This window comes from Leptosomus discolor, chromosome 4 (assembly GCF_034619465.1).
Source record: "Leptosomus discolor isolate bLepDis1 chromosome 4, bLepDis1.hap2, whole genome shotgun sequence".
NCBI lineage: Eukaryota > Metazoa > Chordata > Aves > Leptosomiformes > Leptosomidae > Leptosomus > Leptosomus discolor.
In genome coordinates this window covers 54,946,572-54,959,536 of record NC_141394.1, presented here as the reverse complement: position 1 = coordinate 54,959,536, position 12,965 = coordinate 54,946,572, and the positions used below count along the sequence as shown (strand labels likewise).

The 12,965-nt window shown below is 43.4% G+C and overlaps 1 protein-coding gene across 4 annotated transcripts in view; it reads right to left on the bottom strand.

Moving 5' to 3' along the window:
* GABRA4 (gamma-aminobutyric acid type A receptor subunit alpha4) overlaps nucleotides 1–5,562 on the bottom strand; it is a 39,150-nt gene extending 33,588 nt beyond the window's left edge. For 2 of the 4 annotated variants that reach the window (XM_086464456.1, XM_086464457.1), the window contains exons 1-2: nucleotides 5,534–5,562; nucleotides 5,236–5,354 (exon numbers count right to left, since the gene is read on the bottom strand). In XM_086464456.1, coding sequence (XP_086320582.1) covers nucleotides 5,236–5,354; nucleotides 5,534–5,562 — 148 coding nt within the window. Of the gene's footprint in view, nucleotides 1–5,235; nucleotides 5,355–5,471 lie in introns of all 4 variants that reach the window. The other 2 variants (XM_086464454.1, XM_086464455.1) reach the window with 1 other exon arrangement.
* Between the last annotated feature and the right edge of the window lie 7,403 nt (nucleotides 5,563–12,965).

The window sequence follows — 12,965 nt, the reverse complement described above, 5'->3', positions numbered from 1 at the left end:
AAATATAACTACATGTGAAAGATTTGGTGCTTTCTCTTTCCAAATTCTTGCTGCCTGAATAGGGTTGATATCATTTAAGTGAAGAAAAAAATAAAAAAAAGCCACCATATGAAGCATGTTCTCTTATCTCATTTCATCAGAAAGAACAGCTGAGGACAGCTGCTATATGTAAGATTTCTGTTAAGAAGCCAGAACAACTAGGTAGGGCATTCAAAAAAAAATTATTGTGGAATTCAAACACTCAAACACATGGGCTACATTCTCTACCAAAAGATAAATACAACAAATGCAGCAGATAAACTTTGTCTCTACACATGTTCATCCATCAGCATGTCTGAACCCTGAAAAGTGAAAAACATACCTCTGAAATTAGGAGATTACTGTTTCTTTGCCTGTTCATCAGCAGATAACCTCTGCTGAGACAGCCAACAAACTTGATACTGGTGCCAGTTTTCATGAAGCGGACACCTGTCTACTAAGAACTGAACTAAGAATACCAGCTAATTTTATACAGGTCACTGAACAACAGACAGATGGTCATGACTTCAAGCATTACTAACCTGGGCCAAATTCAAATCAGTCAACTACAGGTATCTAACACCATATCCTGTTAAGCCTTTGAGTCATCTACTCTCACCAGCTGAGGAAGACTGGACAACTGCCTGAAAAAAAAAGATCGGCTTCATTTTAGAATGCTCACTTCAAGTTCATTTGCAATCTAAAAAAAATAAAAATAAATTACAATATCTATTATGCTGAGTAATAGAATCTTGAATGTATGCATGAGTTCCTAATAAGAGCAAATAATCACATTGATATTTTTCTTTTCTGCAAAACCAGAAAATTGTCTTTGCTCTTCAAATTTATTGTGTTTATTTTCTGACTAAAGTCACTCCTCCTGCATTGACAGGAAATTAAACTCTTCAGAACTGTTCATCAGCTGAACCACACACAGCCTAGAAGGGGCAGAAAAGCCCTCTCCTAACCTTTCTTAGGGGAGAGGGTGGCCAACACATTTAATCCCACCAGGTGCTCAGCTGCACTTTCACAGGCATGAGATCATGAGAAAGAATATGAAAAGAGGAAGAAAAGAAGAAAGAAAATTAATGAACATGGTCCTGGTTCCTTCTGTTCATGAGCCAGTGTACACGGCAACTTCCAAACACGAGCCACAGAGCGATCACCATTTCACTAGCTGATAGACTTGCAGCTCATGCCAGACTCTACCTCACACAAGTAAACAGAACTCAAGAGGAGACAGAGCTCCAGCGTTCACTGACTGATGGTCGACCACACCACAACAAACCAGTAAGATGCTGTAGGTGACACTGTCCACTTGTTTAGAGCTAACATCGGTGGGTTTCACAGTCAACCTAAGAGCCTTGGGCAGGAGGCAAGTCACATACCACCTTCTTTCTTTGGTTTGGCCATACAATTGGCCATTAAAAGCAAGATGCCAGAGATGAGATGTTCCCTAAAAGACACAGTTCATTAAAATTAGCAGATACATGGCAGCACAAAGTGATGCTGCCCTCACCAGCTTCAGTCCCTCCATTCCTTAAGTCCCTAAGTGCAGGCTTAAGTGTGATGAGTTACTGCATTTCAAAGACATCATTACATTTTTAAAGTCACAATCCAAAACAGGTTTGAATCAGATCTCGCAGGCCCTTACTTATATCAAGAGTTGCTCAGGTAGTCTGAAACCATGCAAGTGTTTAAAACAGCAAATCGGACCCAGGTCTTTTACTTCAGACAAATAACGCTCCTTCTAAAAAGCCTCTGGACTTCTACCATCCCTTTGAAATTAATTACCAGTAGAAAGTTAACAAGGGGATTTTCACAGAAAATCCAGCTTTTGCCACTTTCTACATTTTTCCTTTGTCATACACAAAATTTCTAAAAGCAGACAAAAACTGGAGTCAAGGTATAACTAGAAACACTTTTGCTTCAAAGTTTTACAGCTGAATCAAAACAGCACTGTGGTAACACTCTTGACGTTTGCCAGCAGATAATGCTTTTAATTAATCTCACTACAAGTGGCTTCTGTAAACACCCTGTTCTTATAGAGTGGTTTTGACCAGTGAACCCACATGCATTACAAATTGCATTCTGAAATTCAGGATGATGATATAATGGAGCACATAGTGTAAGGAATGGAATTAACTTCATTTCCACCACGCTATTTTCAAACATCATACAGCATTACTTTATTCATTAGTCCCTGAACACCTTCCATCCACTGAAATTCAAAACTCGTATGCATTTAAAGTCTTGACAGCACTTGGGATTATTTTTTTGTTTCCTACACGAAACTGCCCATTCTGCTTTATTTCATTAAACTTCTAGGTGAAATCTCTTTGCTTCTCTCTTGCTTCTTTAGATTCCCTCCCCCCCAAAACTTAATGGGAACTTTCACTTAAATGGTCTTTTCATTCATAACCCTTTTCATAAACCTTTCTGGTTTTATTACACTACCAAACCTCACAGTGCTTAGTAAGTGACAGAGACATTTTAGGGCTTTTAAATCCAGTTAATGAAGTGCGTTTGTAATGCAAGATGTCAAGCCAATGACATGGGGAACATCATTCTTCTATTAACTCTGAACACATGCCACACTCCTGCATAAGAAGTACCAAGACAAGCTTCCATATACTCTGCTGTGGTTCAAAACCCTCCTCAGAGACCATTTCCACATCTGTAAGCATGCTCAGGCAACTTCTCCTCCATAACTACCAAAAATTGTGCTAATTAATGATAGCGTGGAGAACTTGGATCCAGTTTTTAGGAAACCTCCAAAATCTAATGTTTTCTACTTTGCTCACGTGCGAAACTCTTCATGAATTGTTATTTATGTCAACTCTGGAAGACACCAACAAAATTCAGAATTTGGCTACCTCCCCAAGTTTGATTTTAAACATCATTTGCGCCAGAATTAGAAATGTTTTCATTAATTTGAAGTTTAAAATCAGCACCAGTCATACCTCTGTGCAGCTTTTTGTTCTTAAAATAAAAGCTTTGTTTCGAGTCACGTGAAAACTAGATGGTGAATCAGCTTCAAGAATAAAACAAAAATAAATACTCTGCTGTTCGTCAGAAAGTGATGTAGCTTTAACGTTAGCAAAACACACTACACTTTCCATCTCTAAACATTCCCATCGCCTCTGACATCGTTTGCTATGCTATAAACTAGTGAGTGACACACTTTTAAGATGCAAGTCCCATTCGTCATAAAGATTTATCAGCAAAAAAACCCCAAAATATAGGGAAAACTTGGTTTGGGTAGCGTATATTTTAATAACTAATCCATAGTTATTATCCTGAGTTATGACAAAAAGTCAGATCTGACCAATTGCAGAAATTTCTTTCTTTAGTTGGTTTTGGTTTGGATTTTTTTAAAGTTGTTTTTGTCAAATCAGGTGCAGATAACTACTGCTGTAAGGAGCTAGGGAGGCAGGCATCATTTTCAAAAACAAAGCATGTTTTTCCACATGTTTTACTTCAAAGCTCAAAACTCAAAGATGAATGGTTTAGGTGTTAGAAGGAAGGAAGAAGCAAGAAGCAATATAATATCCATTTTGTGAAATATTCACCCAGAAGTGTTGTCCCCACGCTAAAATCTGAGAGGTTTTTCCTCCCTCTATCATTTACTTCAATATTGCAGTTACGAAAGTTCAAGAAGATACAATGAACTTTTTCCTCCTTGATAGCATTTTGCTGAAAGTCTGCAACACTTACTGGGGAAAAAAATCTACTCTTACAAAATATCCCGCAAAGGACAACTGTATTAAAATAAAAATAAACATAAACTGTATGTCATATTACATATTTAGTAGTCATTTAATTTTGGAAATCTGATAATGCTCATAAAGCATCTTTGCTAGATGACTAATTAGTTGGCATTCAACCTAAAATGGTGCCAAACATAGCACATCTCTTGTACGCGTGCAGAAGTGTCTGTAACCTCTCCACAGAGACTAAATTGCAAAAGGCTACCAGTTCCCAACGATTCCTCTGGGTGCTAATAAATTTAGCTTCCTTTTCACTTAAATGTGTAAGCTAACTTATAGAAGGCCTTATTTATTCCATACACTCAAAACAATAAAGGAGTGATCAACGATGCCAGGTGTTGTCCTTTAACAATCACGATCATGCATGTGAGTACTGTATATGGCATGTGGAGAACATGTTGGCATACATGTCAGTGTAGATGGATCACGTGTATGAAGAAGGTACTTTCAGTGGAGGAAGAAAGTATTTCGCAACATAAACCTACGCAGGGATCTCATTCAATCCTGTATAGGCAGCAGCCTGTAAACCCCTCGTTATAGCTTTGTGCATCATAAGAGCTGTAGCATTTCTTTTTATTTTTTTTATTTTTTTTTATTTTTTTTTTTTACTTTCAAACCTGTATTTTTAATACCTTCATTGCAGATTACAAAATAAACTTTTATTTCATCTGGATCCTAGTGACTATTGGTTCCAAGTCCCTACACAGTAACATCAAAACCAATAAACAGCAGCAAGTCTGGCTGCTTCTTCAGCAGCACAAAACTGCATCTTAACAGCATGGTGCACGAAAGGGGTACAAAACCCCCACACGCAGAGCACAGGTGAAGGCAAACTCAAGACTCCTCCAGTTCTAATTCCCATACAGCAATTAAGTCTACTACTTCTAAATCAAAGCTGGAATTCGAGCAACTGTGGTAAAGAACTGGTGTGCTCAGGCACCTGAGCCCTGGTTTTCCCTAACTAGCGGAACAGAACCCATCAAAGATCTGACCTCTTAGGCTGGTAAAAGTACACTCGTTTCTATTAGGACCCGATAGGGGTCAAAAGCTGTGAAGAACCAGAAGAAACTGGATGTTAGACAGGTCCCTCGATCCTCATCAAGCCAACGCACACCGGCTTTAGGGCTTTTTTGTTTTTTCCCAACGCAACAGCAGCAGCCCGAGCCCGGTGTGGGCAGAACAGCGAAGCGGGGGCTGAGCCTGGGACCGCCCCAGCGGGGCCCCCACGGCCGGGGTTGCTCAGCCCCCCCCCGGAGCTTTCGGGGCCAGACGCTGCCTCGCTGCTGGCCCTTCTCTCCCCCGAGGGCTCGGACCCCGGGGCGGGGAGAGGGGAGGCACACACGTTTTCGGTCGCTAGCGGGTCGGTACGAGGGGCAAGCGCTGCGCCCGCCGCCTCTGCCCGGCGGCCCCCCCCCCGCCCGCCGCCGGCACCGCGCCGCCACCGTACCCCCAAATCCTGGTCGCAGCCGGTTGTCATAGCCATCCAGGAGGCTGTTCAGGATGCTGGTGAAATTCTCCGGCCACAATTTCTCCTCTTTTTTGCTCTGCCCTGGCGGCCCGGTGAGACTACGAGGCAAAGAGGGAACGGGTGAGCGGAGCCGCCGGGAGCCCGCGGGGGCAGAGGCACCGGGACCGACCGGCCGCCCCAGGCCCCCCGCCGCCGCCGCCGCCGGGGGTACTCACCATGTCGCCAGGCACAGGCAGTGCAGGAGGGCGATGGAGAGACCCGAGGACATGGCGATGGCTGGCTCCTTGGCAGAAACCATCTTTGCATGCCATACTTCACGCCTGGGCACGTTAAACGCCTTGTCCGGGGCGGGGAGGGGGACGCGGGGCCCGGCGGGGGGGCGGCGGCGGCGGCAGCCCCCGACGGCCCTACATGCGCGGCGCCCCGGTTGCCAGGCGCCCGGCACCGGCGGAGGAGAGGCGAGTTTCCCCGCACCGTTAACTCTCTCGGGGCAACAGGCACCGGTCCCCGCCGCTCCGCTCCGCCCCGCCGCGGCCCCGCGCTCCGCCCCGCTCTCCCCTCCCGGCCGCCCCGTGGCAGAGGGCGGCGGCCGCAGCCCCCTCCGGGCGACCGCCGGGGCGGGAAACCGGCCGGCCCGCTGCCCGCCGGTGGGGGTGCGGCGAGGTGGGGTGCCCGTGCGGGAAGGGTGGCTGGGGGCGTCGTGGTGGTGGCGACGGCGAAGTCTTCAGTAGTCCCGATCACCTCCGGTCCCCGGGGGGGGGACACAACACCAAGAGATGGAGGGGGGGGGGGGGGGGGTGTGATTAATTCCCCAGCGAGGAGGGTTTGGGAGCAGGAGGGACCCTCCGCTCGCCTGTAAGAGGAGCTGAGGGGAGAGGAGAGGAAAGAGAGCTCTTGACTTCAAGGTTAAAACAGATGGGAGCGAGCAGGTTATCCCGGGTTTCTAAAAGCAAAAATGCCAGAATAAGGGAATAGTTTCACATTATATCTTCTTCTTTTTTTTTTTTTTTTTTTTTTTTTTTTTCCCTTCCTTTTCATTCCTATAATTAGGAAACAAGATTTGGTGACCCAAATAATTTCCATTATGCAAGGTCCAAGGGATTCTGCAGCAATTACACTAAAATCCACTCAGAAGTCTTGCTAGTCTGTCACAGGCTATTGGGATGGTTGGGTGGAGAGGGGAAGAGAATGGGAAAGGAAGAGGGGGGATATCCCCCCCAGTAGGTATTGGCAACAAACAGTTTGTTCTTCTGATCAAGAATGCTACAGGGTCAGTTGTTTAGGTTTGGAAATCAGTGTGCATGTCAATTTTAATGAGGATGATGAAGTTTATCATGCAGGAGCACATAGATCAGGTATTGTAATTGACTCCAAGACCACAGTACTGTCAATGCTGACATAGAAAGGCTGTATTCATTACTTGCTATAGTATGTCCAAGCACTTAAATGCCTGATTACCTTCAAAACTACTGTAGACTTGAAATCTTCCTGATTATACTTCAGAGCTTGTTCGAGCTAGGGTGCCCTTTGCGGATTCCTTTGAAAAACAATTAACGCTGCGCTTGAAAACCATTTAGCTTGTTGATGCTATTTATCTTTCAGAAAAACTCTGTCTAGGCAGTCAGTTCTGCTTCCAATTTTAAAAGCCCTATTTAGGCCTCTGCAGATTATTAGTCTGCTTCATGAGATTTTGACAGGATCCTCATCTCCTGACTGCCTTACAGGATCCTGATCTGACTGCCTTAGTGGAACGACAAATGCTCTGCCGAAACCTCACAGAGCAGGCAGCCTGCCTATGGATGGCGCACACACTCCCTGCAGTATTTACAAGCCTGGACAACACAGACAGTAGGATGTCACGCCAAGGTCACTTCAGCTCCTGTGATGAAGCAGGGAGCAGCCAGTTCAACTCCATGCACAGGTGAAAACCAATACACCAGCAAGAGTCCACTGCCCTGGCTCCATTAGAAAACCAATCAGGAAGGACAGAAGAATGGATCAGCAGCTCTTCAGGAGTCTAATTTTACCACATCAGATAAGTTTGTGTGGGTTAATCAGCCACTTTTGATCTTCTATGAAGTGATGTAATTTGTTTTTCTGGACCAGTTTTCTGCCATAGAATGGACTATGCCAAGGGGATACTCAGAACTGGTCTCCAGTAAAGAGAGTCTCTAGTTTTTCTGTACCTTGCAAGAAAAAGTAGTCCCTTGCTGCAGAACATTGAAAATATTTCAAAGTGAGGTTATCTGATCTAGGGATACCTCAGAAAAATTTCGCTGGCGGAAGCCAAACTCACAAAAATAAAGCAAAGCCAGTAGATGGTAATTGAGAACTGGGAAGAATCCTGCTGGCTAGTCACAGACGTAGAGCAAACTACATCTCTACAGCACTGCCACTTCCAGCAGCTGCTGTGGAAGAAAGCCAATAACACCCTGGCAGAGCGGGGGATACCCATGGGTTTAGATTGTTTTATTACCTTCTGCATATGTATAGATACCTGGTAATGATCTCCCCACATGAATGTCCTGAGAAATGTTATTACTCAACCCCCTCTCTGATCCATGCCTGGAGTCATAAGGAACATGGATGCCATAGGCCCAGTATTTCTGCTACAGGTAGAAATCAAAGAAAATCATTCAGTTACCTCCCTTCGAGCAATTTTAGAAACAGAGCTAGTGTTTGAACAATTCCCAGGTTCTTTAGGACAAAGAATAATGTTATTGATACCTTTCATCCCTTCAGTACAGCTACTTCAGTAAAGGTAACATCAGATTGAAAGATTTGTGGACATGCCGTGTCAGGACACCAGGGAAGAAGCACTCATGGCTTCTAAAAAGATGCTCATGGTTTTTTTTCTAAGAAAAGGTAGACGTAGTGCCCTTCTGTCACACCTTCCCTGCTGCAGTTTGTATTGATGTAGGATCCAGTGCACCCATTTGGTTGCATTTACTCCCTACAAGTTCTAAAACTAAATGAGAAATCACTTTCTCTAAATCTAGAAAATTAATTCTAACACTTCTCAGATTTATCAGTGGTTAATAGCTCCCTTAGATCCAGCAATGACTATCAAGAACTCAGTCAGGTTAATACCAAAACTAGAGATCGTTGTCTTTGATATCTGAAAAATTGTGTCATTTTTATATTGCTGAAACTTTTACAAAACTAGGCCTGAAGGAAACATAAAACAGTTCAAAATAACAGTAAACAGTCCTGTAAGCAATATGTCACCTCTCAGTACTTGTTTATACCTTCTGATATATGCATTGCCCTGGCTAATTTCAACATTTTTTGAATTACATCCAAAGAGATAGTCTAGATTCTTTTGTAATGTATTTGTGGCATAGACACATACAGAAACTCCCAGGGTGCTGCTTTGTCACCAGCAGATGTATGCTGATTTTAAAAATACTGCTTCAAATGGTCTTTGATAACTTTAAAGAATTTCTGGGTTATATTATCTCTCTAAAAGAACCTGACGACTCCAAGAGTCATTTAGTGGTCACAGGCTAGATTGATGGTCCCTAAAAATGTTTGCTGAATTCAGCATTTTCTCAGCTTCTCCAGCTTTTACCACCAATTCTTCCAAGATTTCTCTGAAGAAGTCTCACCTATTGTGGACTATTGTAAGAAGAGGGCTATTTTTGTCCAGCTCCATACGCTCAGAAAGCACTTGAATATCTTAAATAGATTGATTTTTTTTTTTTTTTTACTGCCCCTATGCTGATGTATCCTCCTAATGATTTTTGATGAAACAGACATTCTGGCCGTGCCTCAAAAAGAAGTTTTATCCAAAGCTATGGATCTTCAAGTACAGCTTGATCATTTTTTATTTATCACAACACAACAGAGAAGCAGAAAAGTTTTTCATCACTCTTCCCATTTCTACTTTACCATCAGATTAAGTGTAAAGAAAAAGGAAGTTGGTACTTTTCTTGTGGAAGGCATTATCTAACCCTTCTGGGTTTTTTTGGGTTTGGTACGAGTTCGGGTTTGTGTTTTGTTGTTTTTTTTTTTTTGGGGGGGGGGGCGGGGGGCAGAGTTGGTATACTATAGGCTTCACCAACATTACAGATTATATAGGTAAATTATAGGTTACAACCTTTTCCCCAGCAGATTTCATTATTCAGCTGATTTTGACTTGTTTTAGTCCTGGCATGAAATCCATGAACATAGCCAAGCTTATATGGAAAAGACTGGGAAAATCTTTAATGCCCAACTCTATATTGCATAGTTAAAAGCCTCTAACACTTAGAATTCTAAAAGGAGATAAAACTGAGGTCATTGCCAAGCACCTAAATGTTTCTTTATCTGAATAGCTGTGTCATTGATTTTTTGGACTTTTTACAGTTTCTGTCCCTATCAAGAGTTCCTTACAGTCTTGATCTAATGGCTTGTCTTGACATACATCCATTTCAAAGGTCAGGCATTGAATATCCATTCTTTGGAAAATGTATACCACAATCACATTTTTGGTAGATGACCAAGAAAACATATAGATACCTTTTCTGTACAGCTACCTAGTGGTTCTTTTACTCCCCTCCTTGCACCTCCTCAAGGGTGCAAGGGGTCTTTCACTTCCCTCTTCTCCTGCATCCACACACATTAAAGAGATCATGGGAACCTACAAAAAAACCCACCTGTCCTTGGCTTTATCACAACTTTGATCTGGAGCTCAGGAGAAGCCTGAACTATCTGTTCAGGGAAGAGTTTTCCACCAGTGGGGACACCAGGATACTGTGGGCCTTGATTGCACGTCTAGCGAAGTGCTTATGTTTAAGGAGCCTGGATTTTGGGTCTATTGATTGCAATTTGAGTTCTGCTCTGGGAGCAGTCAGATAGATGCTTAAGCTTTTTCTGGCTCTTCTTCGAGCCCACCTTTTCCCTCCCTGCTGTAGTTCCAATAGTTCTTTCCAGCTTCTTATTTCAGTATCTGATCACAAAGTTGTTACCTCCAGTTTTAAAAGGATCCCGTTGCATTCATTGTGGCAAATGTATTACCAGATGCACTTCCTTCTCTCAAGAACTTACAGTCTAGATGGATAAGATAAAATAAGGATTGGACACAAGAAAGTACTATTATTTGTTTTGCTGGGAAGTAAGATGCAAAAAGCTTAAGTGGCAACACCATAACACCATGTAAGAAACTTGTAGCAGAATAGGAGCTGAATTCCAGTCTGCTGTGTCCCACATCCATTTTCTAATCACCACCTCAGCTGTCCTTTTAAAGCACAGTATAAGCTCTGTGTAAAACTGAACCTTCAGCTGGCCCAGCTTCGCTTCACTTCCATGGCCAGAACTCCTACGAAACTGCAGGAACTGATGCCTACATGCATTTAGCCGTGTATTTTTTCCTCTGACATATGGTATTTACAGGACTGTTCTACAGTACCATGGTTATTTTAACACACATGTCCTTGATTGCTTGGAATAAGGCTAGAAAATCCTTGGAGTACTAAATATATATATACATAGACATATATATATGGCTATGACTGATTGCGATAAGATTTATGTGGATTCTTTTAGTGATTGACACACGGATGTTCAAAGAGGTAAACTGTGAGCTTCATATTTAAGAGGACCTCTACTCTATACATTGCAATGGAAACGTGTTTGTGGAAGCACTTACTGCAGGAACTGCCAGCTTGGGGCAAAGAGTGTTCTCAGCAAGAAAGCACTAGAGAATTCCTGTGCCACCACCTCTCATTTTTCATCTAACCCTTTTGCTTCCCCAGTACACACACTCATATAACTGGGAACGTCACTGACCCCAATCACATCTGCAGCAGGATCCATCAGGGCAGGTCACAGTCACCTCCTCAGTGGCAGAGTGGGGAATAAAGCAGAACTCCTGATGTCTGCCTATAAAATGGGTATCCCCAGAAAAATACGGTAAGAAGATCTCTTCATGCAGGGGGGAAGAGAGATTTTTCTAAAAGCAGTACAAGACTGTCTCTGTTTCATTGAGGCGAAGGACATAGCAGACAGGGTTGTGGGGAAGAATCTGGGAAGCCACTGCCCTGCACCCTGCTTTCCTCTGTCAGGGCTGCCAAGTTTAATACAAAATGTGTCAAAAATTTGGATTGCCCCAAGTTTTGCAACAGTAGCAAACCTTCTGCAGCTTTCAGGGACAGCAGACAGCGCAGAGAGAGGGGGCTGAGGCAGAGGCAGCTTGCGGAGGCTGACGTGGCTTAGAAGGGTTGGGGAGGAAGGCTGGATGTTCCCACTTGCAGTCTCCTTCATGTTCCTGTATTCAAGCAGAGCCTCCCGCTCTGCCATCCAGTTTTAAGACATCCGCATCCGGCTGCTGACCCCTGCTCCCAGAGGGAACAAGAAAGCAGAAGCACCAACAAACTGCCTCCCTGGAAGGCTTCATGTTCCTGGTCTATCAGTCCCAGGATTAAATGAATCACAGGCAGACACCTGGGCAATGAGTTAAATATGCAATGGGAGCCATAGGCCTGGCTCCTGACTTATACTGAAGCCACTGGTGCCAGCTGTAGTCCCTGCCTTCATGGTGCTTGGCTTGCCCAGGTCTCTCAAAGGCAGGAGAAGCCTTATTTTTCTTTAAAAGAGAGAGAGAGTTGCAAAGTCTCTGAATTGTACAGCGGGGGAGAAAACCATGAAAATTCTACCTAAATGTTTTATAAGGTACTGCATAAAGAACCCAAAATACTGCAGGCAGGTAAGTAAAACTGAGACTTCTGAATCTCATGACCCCTGTGGGGCAGACTTCCGATTCTCAAAAGTCTGGGGCTAGCTGTGTTGATGAAGCTTTGTTTTTGCTGCTCTTCCCTCATGTGGCTGTGCTGGTGGGGGGTTCATGAGCCATGCTCAGCACCACCTCTGCACCGACAGTGATGTTTCGTTAAGAGGAGACACTTCGGTTTGGTTCATTTCCCACTGCTGCTTTCTTTGCTGATGTCAAGCACATACATTAACAGAGACACCTTCCTTTCTACCTTGGAAGAGACACATCCTTTACATCATGACATTTTAAGAAATATTATAGCTCCAGAAGGAGCAAAGGTATAACGTCACCTAAAGGTGTTCTGTACCTTCTTGCAAGGGATAGCTTGTATATTTGTGCACCAATTATAGTCAAAACCTTCCTTATAATGATAACATCTCTGTATTAAATAATATCAGCATTCATGTGTTAGGTAGAAAATATTCCCTTTAAAATGTTTTAGTATAAAAACAGAATGATTTTTTTTATACAAATAGAGCTGCCAAGCAGTCTTTTGAAGTGGCCCAGGGGCCTGTAAACAGCTGAGCAAATTGGCATTTAGAGCTGTAGTTGCAAGCTCTGCTTGCAAAGGCAAAATTTGCCATTGTGGTAATACGCTTACTCTACAGAAGACTCACAACCAGTCTGCTCTTCATTACCATCTGGTGGCTGTTGCATGGAGTGGCATTACTCACATCTCAAAAAGTTACTGACGGGGAATTTTCATATCATCACTAGAAAGGAAAGGGTGCTGTTAACAGCAGTGGGCAGCACAAGGGGGCTGGTTTTGTATTACAGGCATTGATACAGAGGCATCAGGCCCAGAAAACACTGACCAAATGAGCAGGTGGAAAAAAGAAAATTAAGAAGCATCTGGTGGTACGTTAGCATTTCATCAAGTAATTTAAGGCATACTTGAATATCATTTGCAAGGAGCTGAGAACTGCCTGGGAAGCGTAGTGCACTGTTCCCTCCCACT